This window comes from Aptenodytes patagonicus, chromosome 8 (genome assembly GCF_965638725.1).
Source record: "Aptenodytes patagonicus chromosome 8, bAptPat1.pri.cur, whole genome shotgun sequence".
Lineage (NCBI taxonomy): Eukaryota > Metazoa > Chordata > Aves > Sphenisciformes > Spheniscidae > Aptenodytes > Aptenodytes patagonicus.
This window is the reverse complement of record NC_134956.1, coordinates 349,400-373,400: the sequence shown is the minus strand read 5'-3', so window position 1 is coordinate 373,400 and position 24,001 is coordinate 349,400. Positions and strand designations below refer to the sequence as shown.

Here is a 24,001-nt window from a genome sequence, read left to right as displayed (position 1 = left end):
GTACATCTGAAAATCTGCCCTGCTCCTCCCTCTGGAGGAGCTTTTTTCCAAGCCTTACTTGCAAGGAACAAATGATACTGAATCCGTAGCAAGCAGGAGTGTTCTATTAGCTGGCAGATTCCTTTCCCAGAGACTAAATACAGCAACATCTGCAGTCTGGAATGTAGCTGGTGACCCACCCTCTCAACTCAGCATAGGCGACATTCCCTCCAGGCACTGTATTTTTTCTACACAGAAGACAGTCAAAGAAATTGATGTTTTAATTAATAGTCATTCACTAGACAAGCTTTTAAGCTAAAATATTCTCCTTCTCTCATTTTCTTTTTTTCTTACTAAAGCATTTTTGAATCACACTGTTTTACTGTTTCAACAGGTCTGTTCTTGGTTCTTCTGTCATTTGCATGCATATATATTTATAAAATGTTTCTCCCTTTGATCACCCTGCAGATAAAGCTCCCATTATAGTAAATGCAAAACTATACAATCAAGGCAAGTGTCCTAGCAAATATACTCTGCTAGTTTATTGCACAGAATTCAACAAGTATTTTCAATGCCTAAGTAAAAATTGTCATATTGCTCATGTTGATTAGCTGGTGTAATGCAACTGACTGCCACCAGGTATATAAACGATAAGCAGAATAGTTCTAGGAATCCTACCTGGGGACGTAAGAGTTGTTAAACTAAGAGTATAAAACCATATTTAATATTTCTAGGGGCCAATATCAATTCATCAACCCAGGAATATCCTTGTATTGATGGGGCAAACCTTAGCCTCGCCCTCAGACTTTAAGCATACTCCTTCATGGTTTTTTTGGTGAGCAAGTTTGTTAATTCTACCAGATAAACATCATCTTAATGCATTTTGGAGAGTATATGAGAAATTCAGATGTAAGTTCAGGAAGACTTGTCACCACTGTCACCAAAAACATTAGTCCTACCCTCCCCTCTCCTGTACTGGTACAAGTGTTTGCACGGCTATTCAGTGAAATGGATTAAACTGGTCGGATCAAGGCTAAAACTAATCCAGGAAAATCTCATGAAACAGCACAGAGGATGGTGCTCCTCAAATATGAGCAAAAATAACTAATTCTCTGGTTCTGCGGCAAACTTGGTTTTAAGTTTTCAGTTCCTCTCAGATAAAAATGAATATTTATTCAGCCCCACACTGAAAATAGCTTAGGAAGACCGACTAATTAAAATGGCGCCTTCTTAAAACACAAAAACAACAAGCAGAAAACGCAATTCCTTTTCTCTTTTATTGATACTGCCAATGTGACTACCTTTACGCAGGCAGATTGCTTTCCTACATTAAACACTCTTTTATTAATTTGGAAGAAACGTTTTGGCCTCTATGCCTCCTAAGGTTATCCAATTAACACACAGTTAAACTTTTAAGAAGTTTCCACATTTTCTCTTTAACACTTTTTTTTTTCAGATCTGTGTAAAGGTTACTTGGCAAGAATACATGCATATGACGTTAAATGGAGACCAATCCACCACTAAAAGGTAATGCACATAAAACATAATACAGTACTTCGACATCATTTCAAATAAATACCCACATACAAATGTAGTAATTTTAAATGCAACAATATTTCTTATTAATCAATACTGTAACAGAAGATGGAAATATAAGTCCCCACATCTAGGAATAATAATGCTTTTTTCCAGCAAACAGAAATCTTTTCCCCACTGTCAATATTATTTCAATTTGTACTTTTTTTGAGGAGTGGGAAGGCTCCCCCCCAACAAGTACCAATTTAATCATTCATGTGAGCCTCAACAAACAGTAGAGAGTACAGCTTGTTGATGCACTTCTCCGTTTCTGTTTCCTGAAATTACACTGATTAGATACAACATGCAAGAGAAGATATCAATGTTTTGTTGTTCACATTTGCAAACAATACTATGGTTAACTGCAACCACCACCATACAAAGCTCACGTAACATGAATATTCCTGATACGTCCTCTGTACTGTTACCACAAATGTGTTAATACATCTTGCTCATTTGTTCAACATGAGTCCATTTGGTTCCCAAAGTGTATTCGGGTTTGTTTAGGTTTGTTTTTTTTTTTTTCCCCCCTCTATACCCCTGAATTTGCAAGGATTTGCATGATGAAATATCATTGACTAACAGAATTTTTTACAATTCCTTGAGTATATAATCTCTATAGTAAGACTACTCATTAAAAATGTGCGAAAGGGGAGTTCACTTTGCACTTATTGCTCCATGTCTTTACTAAATTCCAAAACAGCCATTCCATTTCTCCTAAGTTACAGGACTTAGTCTAAGCTATTCTAAGAGTCTCCCTTAAAATGATTAAAGGCACTACTGGCAATAATTAATGACAGAAAGGCGCTGATATATAACACCCTATCATTGACAACTTTAGAATTTTTCTTTCTAAATGTACCATAATTTGGCACAATAAAATGAAAAAGTAACAAAACAATTCCAATTTGGAATTTAACTGGTATAGTTGTATAAAATTCTGTTAATCGATAATACTTCAACTTCCTAAAACCCAGGAATTCTGGAATTTATAGGTAATACTACTTATTTAATATTTTTCAAGTGCCTATTACTGTTTTAACCAGAGCAAAGTCAAGTTTTCTTCTTGTTACATTGAACTATTCCTAAGAATAATAATACAATATGAAAAAAACCCCAGAATTTGAATACCCTGGATTTCTTAATGAACATGGCAGTTAAAAAAAAAAAATCAGTAATTTAAACATATAAAGCTTAACATTTTATAATAATAAAAAAGCTGCTGAAGCACAGCACACAGTTTAGCAGAGCTCCTGGTTTTTGTTGAAACTCTTTTCTAACCACAATCTAGAGCCCCCCCAAAAATCTCTGCCACATGCTGATGTAGAATTCAAAAATCAGAAGCCCAAATTGGAGAGAGACTATGAGCACAAACCACTGCATTTATATAAACTCTTCTACATAAGTAGTTAAAGAAGCTAAAGGAAAAATATCAAAATACCAAAAGTGCACAGGTTTAACAATCACATAAAAAATGAGCATCTGCAATGAAATAAGAAATTTCCCCATCCGAACATTTCTAGTAGATCATAAACTAATATGGTGATCATTACATTTGAAGTAGGTTTCTTCAGCACTTGTAAGTTTTCTTACTGCAGCAGCACTTAAAGGTAAAGCTTGTTTGTTTTATAGCTTCGGACATGAAAGGAAAGTTTCAGGTAGTATATAGGAAAAGGTGTTTTCAAAAGTTAGGATCAGGTCAGTGGTTTCCATTCTTTGTGCAATGGGCTACCACTTTTAACCATAATGAAAGAGGCTAAGAAATGCTGTTGCACTGTTGGAAAGGCCTTCTCCAGGGACTACTCTACAGCTGAAAAATGGAAAAATAAAATAGCATTAGAAGAAGAAGAAAAAAAAATAATCAGTGTTTATTTCTCAATTAAAGAACTGAAAACTTAAAACAATGTGCTGCAAAAGCAGGTTAGTTGGTTGAGGGTGTCTGTTAGCTTACTGGGGTAGAAGCAGCCATTTTAGCTCGCAGATGCTTTCCAAGCTGACGAAACAATGCTTTATGGGTTCAGCCTGGAAGCAATAGCTTTGCAGAAAGAAGGCGTCTTACAAGTACTGAATAAAGCTTTGCTGTTCAAGCACAAGTTAACAGCAATGAATGTGCAAGAAACATTTTCAGTGAAGCTCTAGGTTCTCCAGAAACATGCAGGTCAGTATATCATGCAGGCCAATGCAGAGAATATCATTCAGAAGAGCCTGCTTGCAGAGGTAGGTGACGGCTTAAGAAATTTTCCATGCTTTATCCCAACCCATTGAAAGTGATATGAAAGACTTACAGCAAATGTATGTTTCAAGAAATTGTTAATCAAGAATTACAAGACTCAATCTGAAATATTGTCCAAAAATACAAACAGCAGGATCAAGTCACCTTACCACCATTCCTCATTTCTTTCTGTAACAGGTGCTAGAAGAAGTTAAACCGTAACCTTGACAAGCTCAAATAGCAGTCAGGTTTCTTGGCTTTTTTGTTTTTTTTAAAGATCCACAGAAATGAATGAAGATGGAAATGACTACTAAGACTATTGGCTAATAGCAAAATTGTTCATACTTGGAACTGAAAGTGTGAGCCAAGACTGATAGTAATAGTCACTGTCTGGTAACATTGAAATCTTTCTATAAAGTTCCAGTTAATTTGAAACCTAACAATGCATTCAATTAGTTTTTCAAATTTACCTTTTTGCCATTAGTATTTTGCAAAAATACTGCCACTAGAGACATGGAAGCAGTGAAAACTGTATTAAAGCTCCCTACCATAGTGGAAGCAAAATTCTAACTGTTTCTATTGGAGCAAAGAAAGTTAGCACTCAAATGCCTGCTTTTACAAAGTATTTTTAAATTACACTTAATGCAGGAATGAGAATAAAGGCCTTTTGGAAGATTGTGCAGCAAAGAAGAGAAAAGCAGGATTGAAAATTGTTAAAAGATGTCTCGCTTCTAAAATATCAAACCTGCTATTTAGCAATATTAAAGCTCAATTTCAGGAGAATTCAGTGTGTTCTAAAAAAAAAGTAATAACAGACGCACAGGGCCTAGTTTCTAAAGCCAGAATTCCTATTTGTTTAGACTTCTCAAGCAGTGATCTTTGAGCAACATGTTAGACTTAAATCACTTGGGTTTTTTTTCTTCCTCTCAATATTGGTAAATGCAATTCTGGCCTTAGACTGTGGCATTCTGACGTTTCCCAGCTTTGTAGCAAAGTTTCTACAATTCCATTTGTCGAAAGTCTCATTGTATGAATTTAGAAGTCTTCCCCCACCACCCCCCAAATATCTGGGAAGTCAAAATCCCATGTGGTTTCCCCTCACTGGGAAAACAAGCTGTGCTCCTTATTACCTTGTATTAGTACTGTGATATCTCCTGACTACTTATAGGCAGAGCGGCAATGCACAGGAAGCAAGCTGCTGACCATCTATAAGAAATGGTAGTGAGATGAGGCAGTACCACACCAGGAATATTAGAATGGCTTTATAAAACATCACTATCAAGCAGACAACTGTGCAGTCTCGCATTGCTTTTAGTAATACGATAGGCATACAAAATTGTTTGAAAGAGTACAAAATGAACAGGGCTTTACATTAAAATAAAGTTTGAGGTTAGGCACTTTGAAACTCTGGTTTAAAGAAAAAAGTGTGCCTTGTTGTGCTCCACAAATTTTCCACAATTTTAGAAGCAACATTTTCAATCTTTTTCTCTTATGTAGGCACCAATTAGGAAGTACACTTTTACATTATCAAACGTATTGTAATTAAGTGGCTAAAAAGGCCCCTTAAAAGTTCAATAGCAGACAAAGGTTTATTTGTTTTTAAAGATTAGTATGTATGCTAAGCTACTTCATAAATAATTATTAGCAGGATGATCTGGTTCAATTTCCTGTGCCTATAATGTAGAGCCCTGTGAAACATGTGCTTGCATAAAGAATGCAATATCTTTTGTGTATTTAAAAAAAAAAAGATCAGAGCTCTGAAATACTATCCTATTTAGATTAATACTGAAAGCTGTTTTGTGACTGACAATACTAGACCATAGTCACATTAATTCTACACATACATGTTGTGTGGCTACAGTAACATATAGAACAGATTCTTTCCAAAGTGTTAGGCTTGCAAGGAGCAACATGAAACCACAAAGATCCTTTCAGGACATGACACTTTTCCACAGCATAACTTCTTAAAGTGGAACTGTCTACCAGGTAGGATCCCAATTATTAAAATTTTAAGTTTTATATCAGATGGGGTAAATATTGCATATTTTTAATATAAATGTGCAAGTTTCTTCTGGTTAACCCTCTGAAGAGAGGGAAGCAGAGTGTAAATAATGTACCCTACCAAGTTTTTTTCTAGCTTTTATAGCCTATAAAAGCTTTAGGACTTTGGTCAGTGGTGATACGACAGCAAGTTCTTAATATCTGCCACAATAGGCAAATTAATTTTGGTTCCAGTTTCAAAATGCTCTGCATTTCCAAGACATACCTCTCATTTTAACATTTGCTTTTCACCACTTCTTAAGCCACAATAACAAGGAAGGTTTTCTGTTTGTTTCTGCCTGTGAAAGCATTTATTGAAGTATGCTGCAACCCTGGAGAAAGGATCACATTTGTGCTATACAAACTACAATTAGTAGCACCAGATATACTATATCAGGTGTACTCGTTTAACACTTACCATAAACAGCAAAACCCATACATGTTAATTGTGGAAAAAGCTAATTCCTTTCCACTATTAACTTGTTAATAGCATCCCCATACTTATGAATTAGTTACAGTTAAGACCACCATAATACAATTTGTATTACCTGGTTCAACAACATACTAGTACAAGTCAACTCACTGCGACATTAGATAGTGGGGATTTACGCTGACAGTTACAGCATAAAATAAGATGCATAATATGATTTTTCTACACACCTGTCCTAGTCACAATAGATTTTATATTTCTCACTACAAAAAACCTGGTTGTTAAGGACAGATCCTTCAGACCTGTCTCCACAGGACCGAATATGACTTACAGTAGGGTTACTGCTCTTGGCTTTGGAAGCAGATTTTGTGCGCACCCTTTTGGACTGCTCATGGTCTAGCTCCAAATGTTCCAGGCGCTGGGTCAGTGCCAGTTTCTGCTGGATAGCCATCCGAAGCAAGGAGTTCAGAGTCTTCTTCTCATCCTCAGCTGCTGCAAGCTGCCGCTGCATTTCATCCAGCTGTGTGACATATTCGTCACATCTGCAATGAAATATATCAATCTTTAGCAATCCTGTTTCTATCTATAAAACATGAATCCCTTGTGTCTGGCCGATATTAGCAGAGTGATAGCTCTGCAGTTGCTTGCATACACGCTCTTTTAAATAGGAACTTCAACCAAACCTGTAGAAAATCACAATTACTTTTCACTGGGGTTCTTACAATCCCACACTCAGCACTTACGTTCACGCCTTTCAAAATGTAGTATAATTAATAGCATCCTTAGATAATGAAAGTATGGAGTCTGATATCAAAGTACTCATGTCTAAAGATTAGTAAGATGTCCTTCCGTAGTGAGTAGACACAATGCAGTCAAATTACTTTTGTCTCTACTTACAGAGACCACAACGGTTCTAAGCTTTAGGCTGGAAAGGTAGTCTGAGGGGAACAGTAGGAGTGCTGTAAAATGACCGTTACCAAAATGGCTATTAATACCATTTGATGAGCACCTGAACTTCATAGTTTGTCACTTTACACATGGAGTCCACATAACAAATTTCCAGTGGTGACTGAACAGCATTGTTAAAAGTAAGCATCTTTCATAATTCCACTTTAACCTACTCAGATACCTGATGTAAAAATTCTATAAATAGTGTTTTATTACTGTTTTCTCTATAGCAAGTGGCCTTTATATAATTGTTTTCACCACCAAAATTAGTTTTAAAACAATTAAACAAAGGAACTGAGTGTTACTGGGAACCCTGGGGGGGAAGCTGTACGAATGTCTGCAAGCTGTTTCATCTACAGTCATTTTCACCGAGCTTGGAAGCTACTTAACTTGCACAGTGCATCTTGAACAATTTAAAAAATTAACATCTTTACATGTAGAGGCATATTTACTGCACATGGAAGACCAATTATGCGTATGGGTAGAAAAATAAATATTCATAGGTACCAGCTGGAATTTACAATGGCCACATCTGTAAAATACAGCTTCTTCATAAAAGCAAAAATATCAGCAGAGAAGTTCCTTTTAACATCGAAATGGAAAAGCCCCTGACTTTAAGGGACATTTATCATCATTAAGTAATGTAAAGCAGACTGGAAAAAAACCCACCACAGAACAAAACGGCATTCACATGCAGATTCATCAGCTGTGCTTATACTATCAAGTCCTGAATTCTGCTCTCCCTCTGACTTCAAATAGCAGGATTATGCCTATATTCCTAATTATATTTGCTTGGGAAGAGAAAAAGGGAAAGGAAAAAATAGAATTTTATTTTTGAAAACATACGGAGATTAAACAATAACCCAGAAATATTCATACAAAACCTGCATGAACTACAACTGCGATGTAGCTTAGCGTACCAGAAGGTTTTGAGTTTAGGGCCACTATGTGAGCGGGAACCTATCCACATCTTGAGTTCATCACAGTCTCTCTCATATGCTGGAGCACAGTGGAAACCCAGTGTGTGAGGGATTTCTCTTTTTAAAAAACAAAACCCGGAACCTTAAACTTGCTGGGAGCCCGGCACCTGCCCTTTTCTCTTCATAACTAGGTGGACCTCCCAAGGCAAAACCAATCCACACACCTCAGTGAGGGAAGACAGACCAAGGGCCAGATCTTGCCCAATTTACCATTAGCGCTAGAGAGGAACACAGACCGATATGGCCCTAGGAAGTCTGAAAAGACAAAAATAAATCTTGCGGGCATAACAGTCCTCTCCTGTTACGGAAGGTGGCACCCGCTCCAAAATGGGGGCATGGCTACAGAAACGAATAGCTCACAGCATCACTGCTAACCCTGTGCCGTTGCTCTAGATTGTCACAGATGTAGTTTCTTCACTTGGGGGTGGGAGTAAGGCACAGACTAAAGATTACTGGGGGGCCTGAGGGCTGTGGGGTTTCCCTCCAGTTTTCAAACACGCAACATTTGAGGTGAAAAGCACAAGTCTGGTTATACCAGGAGTTACCTTTCTGCTTTCTTTTCTACCCATGCCTCAAACCTGATCCCTTCAAAGCTCCACTACTGCAAACCAGGGGAACGTCCAGAAAGTGTTACCAATTCCTTGAGGAATGTAATGCGATTGCTTCAGCAAAAGATGATCTGGCACTGGAGTGACCTGTCCCCATTACCCTTGTTTCATTCTCAGTGTTACCCTGCCAAGAGGTTTAGGGCAAGGTGAAATTATGGGGAGGTTCCCCCCCCCCCCCCCTTTCCCAGCTCCTTTCTTGTGAAACAAAATGTATCCACTGTTTTTGTACAGAACAGGAAGTTAATTTAGCCCCAAAATTTTCAGTCCTGTGAAGCTGTGTCAAGATCACTGCAGTCTGTCTACTCATTTGACTTCCACCGGAGAAGTGCTCATCAAAGCCAGCCAAGGCAAGAGTGGCAGATTTCTTCCCACCCCGTCTCCCCACCCCATTTAGAAACAAAAGAGATGATGAAAAGAAAACAAAACCATTGCAGTAAAGCAGAGTAGGGACTTCCCACACGGTCTTGCTAATGTCCCTTAATCCTCTTCTCTAAACATTTCTGGTATTACTCAAATGCCTCTTGATCAAACACAGTCAGTTGTGCCAAACCTGATAGCCGACTGGTAACACAGACAAATGCTTGTCAGAGTCTAGGAGGCAGTAAAGTCGTTTGCACGTGAGCCAAGCTGTAATTAAAGCCATGATTTTGCCTCCAAAAGGATATTGTAGCAAGTCATTATCTCATCAAGCTTTCTGCAGGCACAAAGGTTTAAAACATCAAATGACTGTCCTTAGAAATTACAAGGCATTCACTATTTCAAATATCTAAATTGGCTTTTTTCCCCACAGAACTCTATGCAGGGAGTTCTTCCTTCCTTTCCAACAAAAAGGAAGCGTTCTCAGCAGCATACATGCAGCTGCAGTTTTTACTGTACCCGAATAACTGTTCTCTCAGATATAGGAGAGGACTGGGGAGAGGCAGGAGTGTTAGCTACTATGACTACACACAGTCATGCACCCTGAACCTGTTTTCCTGATCTTTAAGTCAAATGAAATGATACAGCCTCAAAACCAAACCTTCTCCTGGTGCAAGCACGGCTGTCCAGGGTCAGAGGAACACTACACTGCAAAATACAGCAATTGTTCACTTGAACAGAACAGGTGAGGGTTGAAAAGTTTCCTAGAAGTGGATGTAGACGTTGCGTGCACGGGTGGACTGGGATCTGCCCTACTTACTTTCTTCCTTCCTGCTGTTCACTGGCTCCCAATTTAATTTTCTCAAAAAAAAGTTAGCCTCCCTAAGCATATAAGATGACACAGCCTCTAGCACTACTTCAGCTTAATGCAAAACTAGTAGTAGTAGCTATGGCAGCATATTTTTGTGGTATGTGTATCTATCTTTTCACAGCTTTGCAGATATAACAATAAGAGATCCTTCCCTTCTACAATTACATTTGCCATGTGCCGAGCTACTTCCCAGCTGTATATTCAGTGCAAAAGTCATTACAAGGTCAGAACAGAAAAGGTCTTTGTTTTAAAAACACCTTTGAAAGAAAATAATTGAGCTTTCATGCTTTAAAGAAGAATATGAAATTAGCATAAGCCTGTTGTACACTTACACATTCACAGTTTTAAGTGGATAGTGAACAGAAGGCTTTGATGTTGCCTGTTTTCTTATGACTGGTAATTAACAACAACAAAAAAAAGGAGCTTAAGGAAACATCAACTAGATTTTTAAAAACACCACCAGCTAAAACAAACAACTACACAGAGGAAATAAATATCCTGAATGTTAAATATAATGATGAGAAATAAAAACTAAATCCTCTAAAACACCATCTGAAGCAAAATTATTGAAAAAAATGTAACAATGGGTTGCCTCATTTTCAAAAGCTGCACACCACTACTTCCCACAAATGCCAGTTGTGCCTTATTTCTACATGCCATTTTATTTAAGCTTTAGCACGTACTATATTTAATAACATTTATAGCTAAATTCACTACAGAATCAAGATCTGTTCTGGAAAAAAGTGATGTAACCAAATGCACCTGGGTGTAATTATACTTTTCCCCCCTCCTCTGCAGTCAATATGAGGACCATATGACAACTTCCAAGAAAGCAAGACAGATGTGACTGAAGGAGGCCTTTTGAGAGAAGCATCAACTGCATCAACTACTTTAACTTGTACCTCAAGAGATTAAATTGTCAACCTACAGAAGAAGTTAAAACATGGAGGATTAAAATCACAATTTTTTGGCTTTATTAAAAGCTGGGAAACATATTAGCAGAGAAGCAGTTAAAATGACATGTAAATGAGCATTGGCTGTGTTCGGCTCTAAGGGATATTAGCCACCTGCTATTTCAAACTGAATCTTTATATTAGATATTAATATTAAAGACTGAATTTTAACACCTTCCCCCCACCTCCCCCTTACCCCAACCCCTGGTGAAAACCAGCTTATCTGCAGAGAAAGTGACAATTTTGTATTACCAAAGGAGGAACATAGGGAAGAAGATTATGGCAGTAATAAAGCTACTGAATCTCCTTTCACAAGGTGGCCTTCCACTCTGCGTTGCGTGGCAAATGCAGATGAACCCCACGATGTACTGCAGAGCCGTGCTCCCCAGCACCAAGGGTAAGATTTAGAGCCAGTCTATACATGATTTGGATTTTGAAGTGGAAGAACACAGAAGGTTGTTACTAGGGATTGACAGCAGAAAACAGGCATGCCTTCAGAAACTAGATCGTAACTATTACCTCACCCAATCTGCCTGAGCTGGTCTCCTCTGAAGGAACCCACACTGGATAGTTTTGCATATCCATAAAACCAAATACATTTGTTTTTTAAAAAGTTGTTGAAGCAGAAGTATTAAAAAGCTTAACCCCACGTAAGCACGCTCCAGGCGGGCTAGTGCACGTGGCAAACTCACCTAAGTGCAGCTGCACCAGAACTCATACAGACCTGACTGCAGGACCAAGGCTCTCTGCTAGGTCAGCATCTTCCAGACATTTTTAGGAAGTATACTAAGCCTGTCTCTTGCCTTGGTTTGCACAGCTGGAAACTGTGCAGATCCAAACTCCAGTAACATGTTCTTCAAGAATCCCCGAAGAACAAAATAAAGCACAAATCCTGAAGAAGGCAGAAGAAAGAACAGCCCAGATTTAGGCGGTTTAGGATTATAGATAAGCAAGTTCAAAGGAGTATCTAGGGAAACCTTAGCCAATTGGCAATTTGTAATTACTTCCTCAATACCTTGCACTGAAAACTCATCTGAGTTGTATATTTGAAAGGAATAAATGCTGTGGCCTCTATTTGTATAAGTCATTGTGATTTTCACTAAGAACAGAGAATAGTTTATAACCAGCTATAGTTTTCCAGAATGTTTATAATCAGCTATGTGTAATCAATGTCCATTAGTAAGAGCTATTAAAGAAAGTAATCAGACCACAAATCTCTCTTGTAGTTTGAAACATATGGGAAGAATTATCTCCTGCACTGAGAGGGAACAATCAGACCCACATTGCTGGACACCACAGCTCTTCTAAATTTCCACCGATAAAAACTCTCAAGGAGAGATCATAAACTTCTATGGCAAATTCCCTCCTCCTAGTATTCAAAATAAAAAACTCCTTTCTTTTTTATATTTAAAGGCTGAATTAACAATCCTATGCCACTAGATTAGAAGTAATTTTAAAGCTATTGCACAGATTTTTTCCGATCTTCACCGAAGGGGGTAGCAAGGGGTGGAGGATCTAATCCCGGACCCTCCATCCCTCTTACCCTATACCACTGAAGCTGTGTACATGTTTTGTTTTTTTACAGACTATGAGCACTGACACTTCCTATTAATATCCAAATGAAACCAAGACTTGCCTATCCAAAAGACTATGGATACAAATAACTGCTGCTGCAGTAGTCTCCCATATAAGGTATTTTGAAGTAACGCACTTTCCATTTTGATTAAAAACAAAAGGGCAGACAAGCTACATAACAAGAGCCGGCACTGTCTTTACTCTGAATATTTCTACGGCAGCACTATTATATCACAGGAACACCTCCTGTGTTTTACTCTCCTTAACAGTAGGCAGTCAAACAAAGCACCAAGGCACACAGGAATTAGTGGTGTGGACACAGCTACTTCAAGAAATATCTGGGAGAAGGCTGCAAACTCATTGTTGCAACCCAGCTCCAGGGTCTATCTACAAGGGGCACCTTCACCAAGGTTGTGTCTCAACCTATACAGCATTACTTGTAGCAGGCAGTTTAATTGACAGACATATTTAAAGTCTAGAGCAGGCGTATCAGTGTTATAAATACGACTAGGCCGAAGACATCGCTCATGTCTTTTTGTAGCATGCCTATAAGACAGTCAAATGCCTTTGTCCTGCCTGGATGTCTCCTTACTTTCTCGTGGGTGCTGGCGGCCCAGACATTTTTCTCTCCAGACATCATTCATCACCTCCAGATCTAGCACCAGGAATAGGAGGCAAATGCTGTTACTCCCGTCTGGGAATCCCATTCTGAAAATTTTCAGAGTCACATTTTCTGCGTCTGGCTCCTCTGAGCGTTTATCTCATGGGATATTTTTAGAGAAGTTGAATACTTCTACTGTGTGGAGTCCAGTATGAAGACCCTTTAGCTATAACTCTCAATCCGTAAGGACTGCGCTGTTCTCTGCATGAATTTAAACTCCTTTATATTCTGCAGGCCTTTGATGTCCACGAACACAAGAATATTTTCCCAAATGCTTTGGATACTTGGAAAACTGACAGAGCTTGTATGATTCTGAACTGACATACATATTCATTTGAAACACCTTTTCTCCATTAATGAACAACAGTTGGCTACTAGTTTCTTGTGTGTAATCATGGTTTTGTTTCTTTATCACAAGCACGATCTTGTAATTTTAATCTCGTTACATGCCGTCAGTCCTTCCAGTATGTTCTAACACTTGCCACTCGTCCCCTTGCTGACTTGTTGCAAAGTTTGTCTCTCCCTTTATTTACAGTTTATGAAACACTGGAACATGGGGATAGCCATTATTTACATCTAGGCATATTTGTTTTCTGCTTTTCAAAGCCTTCTACTTCTGCTAGATTTCTTAATTACTGTTCTGTATTTTAGAGGGATGAGAAATGTCTGTTCTCTTACTATCCTTGCTTGTTCTGAGGCTCTGGAAAAGAAACCGAAAATACATGAGCAGCAAAGTTGAGAAACCCGTGTCTTTAATCAGAGGAGTGAAGATGGATCCTAAGTCACTTCTCAGAGCCAGTTTAAGTCTGTCAGGGTTTATTAGGACAAATGCAACTTCATATAATTGTTTGGTTTTGTTGCCCGACCCTGAGCAAATAAGCCAGTGAGGAGCCAGCTTGGCTGTTTTTAGCCTGCTTTACTCCATCCACCGCAAGAGTTTGGCTGTAACCTGTCACAGAGGAGGTACTTCTAGAGAGAAGAGATTATGGTGTCCTCCCATCAGTGCACGTAGTACTTCACATGCATGTCAAAGTGACAAGAAACTGGCAGGCTATATCAAAAGACAGAAAAACAGTAGAAAAATAACACAGGGAAGAGAAAGGGAAAAACCATGTTGTACTTTCATTGTGTATGGTTTCTGCCATTTTCTATATTTAGTAGAATTTTTGGAAGGATGCTTACTCAAATTCCAGCAAGTCAAACTCAAGGAAAAGACTAGCATAACAAAATAAAAAAAACTTTGCTTTTTAAAATGCAAAATTGTGTTTAAACTCTCTTCTTGTCCAATCCATGACGAGCTTTTCTCAGTGCACTTTTCTTAGCCATGAAGTGATGGCCATACTGGCCTCCTGCTTGTCATCTAACCATCCTTTAAGGACTTTAATCTGAATTGCTGGTTGATGAATCCGTGTACCTGTGCTTCACTATCACATGCAGCGTACTCTGGAAATAGCACATTCAGAGGTGTTCTCCAAACAACTAGCAAAAACTTACAGCCTTCTCACCCCCTCCTTTCTTACTGAAAAGTTAAGCTAAACAAGCCTCAAGCTTAAATTGCAAGCTGGATTTTTCTCATGTTTTGACACAGTGTTTTTTCCCCCGTAATCACTTTTAAGAAACCTGAGCTCTAATGTGCTTGCAAGTTTGAATGACAAATTGCTTACAGGCAATCTAGAAACATCTCTTGACCTACAAGACTAGGAAACCGTGCTTCACTCTCACCCCAAATCATTAGAAAACAGGACATATTCACTTCAAGTTCCCTCACAACACTTGGGAGAAGCCCTTTGTCTAGCAAAGAAAGGAATCAGTCTTTCTTGACAATATTTTAGAGGAAGACGAATTCATTTATCTCAAATTTGCTACTACCCCCCCACACACTTAAATAGGGATTTCTATTGTTCTGTATAAAAATAAAATCTTTCAATTTTCTTAACCTACTAAATGAGAGTTAAAAAATAAAAAATTAAGCCTACCATAAAATATTTTTGGAGGTTAAATATTTTTGCCAGGAAAAAACAGCAGCAGCTCCTGGCTCTGTGCTCCCTATGCGCCACTTTGAAGTGACCTGAATACTACCAGCAGTATCTACCTCTCATCTGGGAACTCCTGTTCTTACTCACTGCTTTTTCCTTACTTGGTGCTGTTAACATAGGGCATTGGTCACATTAAACTCAATAAATACTCAACAAACCCTTTGAAAGTAGCCCCTCGATTCATATATACTTGAACAAAGACCTGAGTGAAATTAGTTAACTGCAAATATGTGCTCTTTGTACTTTTTTGTTACAGAGATGCAGTTAAAACTCAGAGACAGTACAAACTCTGAGAGTAAACACTGCATTTTAAAGACTTACTATGCCTTTTCGAAATTTCCATTGAATATTTTATTTGAAAACAAACTAGTTATTAATTTATACTGTCTAAGGCAAAAATTCTAACATGAGTGCTTTGTGTGAAGCCATATTTTCTTTTGCCAATTTGCAAGGATTTATTCTTTAAAATACAGAACATACCCACTCAGATATCATTGTAGTTCAATGTCGCAAGTGTACTGTAAAAGTGACGGCTTTCTTTACAATGTTCAATCTCATCATGTGAATACAAGCTATTCTGTTTTAAATTCCTAAGTAAAGACATTCATAACCCCCTCAAAACAGTAACCACAGTAGTGCATTTTGTATGATGAATTTTGAGAAAGATTATTTTGGGAAATATTCTTTCAAACAGCTGCTCCAGAAAACAGGTAAAGTACAGGAGCCAGATGGTATCCATAAAGAGAAAGAAGTACCACTTCACATCTTGTAATAAAGCTGAAGGCTGCACCCTAATGAACGTTTGCTGCATCATCGTCAGGCTTTGTTTATTTACATTTCGCAGCACCCAAGATGCCTGTTAGCAAGTACAAACCTACTTGACAAAGTAAAACAAAAAGATGATCAGTTTCCCTTCGGATTTTAAATGGAGAAGTGATTGCATCCTTTTTTTTCCTGGTGAAGAGAGAGTTTACTAATGAAACATCAAAATGTTTGGTTGTAATACAGTGATACATAAATAGCTATTACAGTCTACTTAAGCAGATAAATTCCATTTTCAGCTCTACAGGGCAGATTTTAATCTGGCTTCCAGTGCTTTCAGTGTTTGTACACACAACAGGGATATGTGTGTTGATTAACAAACCTGGACTTTAACAGGACAGCTACTGCATGTACGTCTATAGTACATTATGCATATCTTGATTTATTCCTTTGTACGACAGCTTAATTTTAGGCATACAGTGCTGCAGCAGTCCCTCAGTGCTGGAAGCTGTTAATCTGTGTTTTGCAAGCCTTCCTTTGTCTCTAGGCTGAGGTCTTATTGTATTTTCATTACTTATTAAAAATAGCTGGTAGTATTGTCAAATTAGTGGGATTAACCTACTTTAAAAAGGAAATTAGGTCAGTTACTATATTCATGCCCAGCTTTCAACTCTCATGTATTGTTACAGCTCTCTTGAATCCTACAAAATGGGTGGTTTCCTGTGGAAAATACGGATCTCTGTGCAGCAGTCTGCTTCATCCCACACTCAAACGCAACACCGAAACAAACATGGTGGGGTAAAGGCCCCATCACTTGTTATTAGTCTCTGCTGATACAAACCTCTTGGTCAGAGAACCACGACTTACTGTAGACTGTTAAGAGATGCTCCATTAGCAGGTTGTTTGCGACGGTGAAGACAAATTGGGCTGTTACATACTTCTGATATTTGAAACACACCTGAAAATCAGACTCCAAAACAGTTTTTGAGGTTATCTTCACCAAAGCACCTAGGAACACCCCTTCCAAACCTACCTTACCTGAAACAGAGACTTAGATGAAACAACCACTGACAGAAGAATGCACTCAGCCAACCACCAAGCTGCTAATCCTCTCTGACCAGAGATCAGACAGGGAAGGGGGGATAGCACTCTACCTGCAGTAATAGGTCTTGAAAGCTATTGAGGCATCTGAAACACCAGGCACGCTGGGAGAAAGAAGCAATTCTTCATGCTCTGTGCAACTGCACTATCTCAGGCTAGATGCAAAATACAAGGCCCAGCTGCTTATCTGCCATGCAATGATCAGGAATGCAAGTGCTCACAAGACAAAAGGCTCAGCGGACCACATCTCCACTCACTCCATCCTCAGCTTTGAGTCCTCCTTTGCTCTTGGCCCCTTATTTTTTTCACTACAGTTACTCAGTAAAGCATAAATTCAGAAATTATAATTGTTCATTTAGGCAGGGGAGTCTGTTGTCCATCCCCGAACAGATCTCGCTCCTGCCTCTCATCACCCACAACTCCCCGTGAGAGCTCCAGGATAGAGTTCTTAAGCCTGCTGCTTTCAGAAAAACTTTTATTCTGCTTCCAGTTTCCCCATGCCAAGGAATCTTCATTATTGTCTTCCCAGTAAAAGGACAAGATTGACCTCTAGATAATACACCAAGAGAAAGGCAGAGAGAGAACTACCCCTCTGGCATTTACAATTCTTCCTCTCCAAACCAGTTCACAGTCACTCTCTCACTAGGGCAGAAAAATTGACATGTAGGGAGAACATACTGCAGTTATATGTAATTTAGACAGCTAGCTTTCTGCATCTAGGAAAAATAACTGAAAGTTAACAGTATGCTTTTTCTCTTTCCTCTCAGCTTCAAGCTGATCTACAACTAACAAAGAGATTGCAATTTCTGCATATTAATTACATGCCAAAAAAGGAGAGAGAGTGGAAAGAAAGTACAGCAAATCCAGCCTGTACAGGGCATTCCTTTCTCTAGCATAATGAGCTGCCGCAATTCAACCTTTAGCATTCCTGGGTATCCATTTCTCCTTTCCATGCTTACCCACATGCATAGATACTGCTGAGAAAGGCTGAATCACCAGGAAGCCTAAGATTACTCAAGAAACATGACAGCTGCTGCAGAACCACCCCCACAAAAGACCATACAGAAAAGCCTCAGGAATCCTCATAAGCACCCTCATGATTCCTTACTATGGTACTTTTTAGCAGATGACAGAAAGAAAACCTTTTCGGCTGTGGGGTTTTGTTTGTTTGGTTGGTTTTTAAAGTGTCCAGAGAAGGCAGAGAATGAAGCAGCAGACAGCACATACAGACTCTCCCATCCCCTTGGGTTAGCTTAAAAGCAAGTGTCTAGGTTACATTAAACAGCACCCTTTACAGTCTCTCTTCTCCATCTTCTTTAGACAATGCATGGAATACGCAGGCAAATGAACATTGCCAGGGATATGCCTGTGAATCCCACCAAGCTGGGACTGGCAACTTTTAGATAAAGCTTTTTCTTTTCCTGTTTTCCAGGATCATCTCCGCACAGGAGCCAACTGAACATTCCTCAGCTGTGAAGCAGATCTGGATTTTGTAGCATGATGTTGTTGCCTCAACATTCCCCAAAAGAAACACGTAGACTTGAAGAAATCAATAACAGTAGCAGTAAGCAACATGCAGATCAAAATAGCATTTATCACTTCTACAGCAGGTGACGTGTCAGCAGGTGTTTTTTGTCTGTTAACACCACAAAGCACAACTAAGAAGCAGAAGCAAGTCCAAAGACATATGCAACCCAAATCAGCTCACACAGGTAAATGAAATGACAGAGATGCCAACTGCAGGATGGACAACCTAAGAATAGGAAGATGTTTGCAACATCTTTACTTTTTTCTGGATCATTACAGGTCAAGCAGAATGACGTTCATAAACACTCATTTTCCATTGTTAAATGTCACTCCTTCTCAGAGTTAATGGCTTCAAGAACCAGGGATAATCTCGCACCCAAATTAAATAAATACCACCACAACTTCTTGTTTTGTAGCAACATACTATATCCCTGGCATTTTCCTCATCAATAGGAACATATCGCAGACAAACACTGTAAGCAACGAACTTGGAAAAAGGCACCCCACCCTGCCACTCTCTGCACGGGTAGGTGGGCAGGATGTTCAGCTCTTCCCCCAAACAAGCAAGGAATGACATTTTGCAGAGTTCATATGTTCTTTACCTTGTAGCAAACATTGCTCTCAGGGAAGAGAAGGTAGCAGCGTCTTCTTTCAAAGCCTTCAGCTCATTTCGCAGCTTCATCATTGTCTCCGTAACCATAGCTTTCTCATTTTCATACTTGCTTTTTAAGTTGGCAAGGGCTACCTCTGCAGTCTATTGTTTACCAAGAAGAACAGAAATGTACTAGAGTTAATGAAACTCTTCATAAAGTGGCTGGCTAAGAGATTCCTAATCACTATTCACATAATGAAACATTTACTTTGCACTGGAATGTTAAACTTCTGGTCAACTTTTCTTGTACAGATTAAATAAAATTTCATTTTTGAACACTGGAAACGGATCGGACATATGGGTCTCCTACTCCCATTAACCACGCAGCAGCATCTAGGAAGTTACAGAATATACGTTTAGTGACCCCTATCCCCAACTACTAAAAGAAATTAAACTTTACATACTTCAACACAAAGAACAAAGAAAGTCTATTTAGTATCTCCATATTTAAACGCATTCATCAATCACTTGCACAGTTCTCTAACCCTTAGAGCATTTTGTCTATCTTATATTTTGGGACACCTTTATTAAAATACGCAAAAGAAAACTGAAAGTATGTATATACTTCTTAAACAACACTATACTTTTTTTTTTTGACAACTTCAATGGGCATTACTTTAACGTTAGAGGAGACAATGAAGAATGTCACATGGTGTCTTAATGGCAGTTATTTTCATCTACTGCACTGCTAATATGTATCAAATGACACAGCCCAATCCCCAAAGACTAGCTTTACCTTTCACCCCTGTTATTTTGACCATGTTCTTCTATCACATCCTCATCTTGAAAGGCTTTCTTTTATTTTGAAATTTGAGAGAGAAGAGTACATAAGTTTAACAACTCTTTTAAGTGTAACTACTAGAATTCTTTCAAGTAGAAAATAAGATTTACCTCTTCATTTTAGGTGTCTTACATTAAATATAATCTGATATAATTCAGACAGGCAGTAGATTGAGGCTACCTTAAGCTTAATAAAATGTCTCATGAGTATGTGACAAGCAAGAGTCAGTGCTCAGCTTTACAGTAAGACAGCTGTGTGCCTCTAATGAAACAGCCTGCCTCAGCCTTCTACCAAACAAATACCAGCAACAAAAGCCCCACTGAGTTGAAGGTATGGCAGTATGACCTCAGAGATGAATTCTCTTGTGTTTATGACCTAATTCCCTGACACTATAACCTTCACATCTGTAAGACCTGGTTACCTGTTTGTTGGCCTTCAGCACAGTTCTCAGAGTTGCTATCTGTTCTCTCTTGGTGCTCAGCAAGGACTTCAGCTTCAGGATTTCTTCCATGAGAGCTTCCTTGTCTTTGTCCACCACTGGCCCAAGTTCTTGAGTGGCAACACGCTGCCTGGACAACTCAGTTGTTCTGTCCACAGCAGCTTGCAGGTGTTTGATCTGATCCCGGATTATAGCGATCAAGTTGTAAATGTTCATTGGTTCCTTCCGAGGATCTGACACAGGAGATGGCAGAGATGACACTGGAGATGGGCTGCTGTCACCGCTTCCATTCTCTGCCTTTCCTAGCTCTATAGTTAACAGCCCTTTAGAAAGAAGAATGGGAGACCTTCTTCCCTTGGTCTCTGGACTACTGCGTCCGCCTTTACCTTCTTTGTAGTAATCCAGCATCACTCTGTTTGGAGTTTCATTGTTGCACATGCAGACATGGTGGTATAAATTGGCCAGTTCTTCACTGAAGGTGACTAGTTCATCTTGGGCCACACTGAGGCTGCCCTGTGTTTCTCCAGCAACATCGCTGACTTTCTTCAGCTCCTTCTCCAGTCTGGCCACCTGTTCTCTATCATGCCTACTGGATTTTTCTAGTGAGGTGATCTTTTCAGTGAGAGCTTGGCTCTCAGTCTCATATCTGCTCTTCTCTTCCTCATACTTAGACTCACATTCTTTGTATTTGGCCTTAAGATTTTTAAGCTCTTCTTTTAGGTCAGTAATCTCTGCCACAGCCACTTTGTACTTGCACTCCAGGATCTCTGGCCCATTGATGTCAACTTCATAATAGTCTCCATCTTCATGGCTGTCTCGGTCCTTCTCATTGTCAAGGGCAGACTGACGTTCCTTGCTGACCTGGAGCTTCTTCATTGCGTTCAGGTTTTCTGTGAGTCTGCCAACTTTCTCATGCTGCTCTGAGAGGGCCCCCCGTGTATTTTCCAGCTGTTTCTGAGATTCCTGTAGCGTTGTTAACAAGTTCACCTTTTCTCTTTCCATCTGAAATGCATGAACACAGACATCTATGTAACGGGAACTGTATCACTTAAATGGTTTTATTATAAGAGACAGCAACTTAGCCAAGGTCCGTATGGTTAGAGAAATCTGATCACTTGCACATTATGGAAAAGGCTATTTAATTTATTCTAAAACTATCTCAAGCACAGTGTTCCTTGCCAATTCTTTCTCATTTCCACTTCAAAATGCACTTTTTTTTTTTTTAACATGTTTCTTCCACAGCTGATGGTCTCATTGTGAAAACATCCTTTCAGCTGAAGCTAAGCTAAAGTTTATGTTATCTTGCAAATTATCAAGTAAATATTAGAAAACATGCAGCTAGTCTATGGTGGAAGCTTGGAGCTTCATGAAAGATTCAGAAATACTGAAACTTAAACTTTCTCATCTGAAAGTTGTCATTTTGAAAAAAATCCAGCAATTTTTTCCACAACAGCTTTTTCTTATAGAACACTTTAAAAATGCTTGACAAAATAACTTTAAAACATTTCTAGGCAACGCATATGTACCTTGTTTCAAACTCTCCAACCTCCCAAGAGCACTAATATAACACAGAAATGCTTGGTACTGATTAAAACTTCAAGTTCTTTGAACTAATTACAGAAAATAGTTACGGTGTACAAAACTCCTTTTCATGAAGAAGACTGGAGTAACTATCAATTTTTGAACAAAATACCATGTTTCTCACTAGTGACACGTACTGCACAGAAGATGCATTACAACTTTCCTCCAAACATAGAATATGACTGCTAGCTTGTTTGCATTAAAAAAAATTACACAAACAAAAAACCTATGGTTTTCCGCTGACAAACATTTAACATCCTCAAATTCTAAATCAATCGGAGCCTTTACAAATATAGTTCATACTGTATGGTGGCCACGTGAGATATTTAAAAGACTGAAATTACAACCCCAATAAACTCTAGCAGCTATTTGGAAGTACACAGTTGTTTAGGAAACCCATTTACCTGTACAAGCTGTTGTTTCAGCTTCTGGATTTCAGAAATGTTTAATTCACTCAAAAGATCTGAAACCAGACTTGGGGCTGGAGGGAAGCTTTCATTTTTCTTGGGCGTCGATGTACTATTCTTGCCATTGCTGAGTTTGCTGATGCAGTTTTGTTCAAATCCATTCATGATTTCATCATTATTGGGCTCTGTGGCTTCATCACTGAACTTTAGTCCATCCAAAGAGATGTTCAGGTGGCTGTTGTACATGGAGTCATTGATGTTCATGTAGTGCGAGAGCTCCTTACGAAGATTGTTCTTCTGCTCCCGCTCTGTCTTCAGCGTCTCTAAGGCCTCCTCAAGCTGGCGTTCGGAGATCTCCTTCAGCCGTATGGCATCTTCTAGCTGGCTGTTGAGAAATTCTGTTTCCTCTTCGAGCCTTTTGATTTCATGTTTCAGGCCTTCAAACTCCACCTGGAGATATACAAATGGAGGGGGAAAAAAAACCCTAATGAAAATGTCTGCCTGCAAGGCACCAAGTAATTTTAGTTTTGAATGTTTGATTTCACTAAATACAGTGAGAATAGAATAATTTTTTCAGTTCTGGAATCTAGTTTTGACACTATGACTGTAAACACTGCTTACATAATTTACCTTCACAGAGACCACAGAATAAAATTTCTAAGCAAACCGTTGAATGAGCTGATCTATTCCAGCTTAATTAAGACAGCTGGGAGATACAGCGTGTGATACAGAGGCATCACTAAACAGACTTTCCTAGCACATTATGCAAACTCTTTCTCTATTTGAATAACAAATTCCCTGGCCAACCTCCCCACAAATTCAAGCTCAACATTTCCAAAACCCAGCATCGCAAAGCTGGGTTGGGATGCACCTAGCAATCAAACTCTGCTTTTACACATTCAAAATAAAATGTTTTATCATTTCTGTCATCATCATGTCAGCACATCTTGAGAGTGCTACAATTCAGACTCTACACTTCAAGCTCACAGTGCTGCTACATGAAATTTGATGGCATGCTGTAAGTTTTTACAGGTAAAATTGCTTACTTTTTTTAAACCACTCTTGCACTGAAATTATGAACACCAACCATCAGTGTAGAATTTTGAAGGGGGGCGGGGGGGACGACCTTAAAGAATACCTTTTCCTTATCTCGAAAGAAAGGAAAACATAGCACATAATACATGTCCCTATTGATTTTTGCCAACTGCTAAAGGAATTTTAGACGCCAACATACACCAATCTGGTAGTGCTGAACCACGCCCGATTTAAAAACCAGGAACCAATCATGTTAATTCAGTTTTGCAAGTTAAGCCTGGGAAAACTTGATGGTTTCTTCTAGTTATGTCAGTGAGAGAATTAAAGCTTAATAAAATTCATCAAGTAGGATTAGGACAAGGTAGAAAATGAAATAATCCATTGCCATGAAAAGAATTAGCTCTTGGTTCTATATAAATCCACCAAGCTCAAATATTTAAGATTGTAGTCTATTTTCAAAGGTTCCAGAATACAAACACAGTAGTCAATAA

General features: G+C 38.8%; 1 protein-coding gene across 3 annotated transcripts in view; it reads right to left on the bottom strand.

Moving 5' to 3' along the window:
• Window positions 1–1,237: 1,237 nt before the first annotated feature.
• Window positions 1,238–24,001, bottom strand: part of BICD2 (BICD cargo adaptor 2) — a 97,219-nt gene continuing 74,455 nt past the window's right edge. Inside the window, exons 4-8 of one of the 3 annotated variants that reach the window (XM_076345886.1) lie at window positions 22,473–22,925; window positions 20,470–21,489; window positions 19,218–19,369; window positions 6,568–6,778; window positions 1,238–4,972 (exon numbers count right to left, since the gene is read on the bottom strand). In XM_076345886.1, coding sequence (XP_076202001.1) covers window positions 4,925–4,972; window positions 6,568–6,778; window positions 19,218–19,369; window positions 20,470–21,489; window positions 22,473–22,925 — 1,884 coding nt within the window. In that variant the 3' untranslated portion in view covers window positions 1,238–4,924. Of the gene's footprint in view, window positions 6,779–19,217; window positions 19,370–20,469; window positions 21,490–22,472; window positions 22,926–24,001 lie in introns of all 3 variants that reach the window. The other 2 variants (XM_076345887.1, XM_076345885.1) reach the window with 2 other exon arrangements.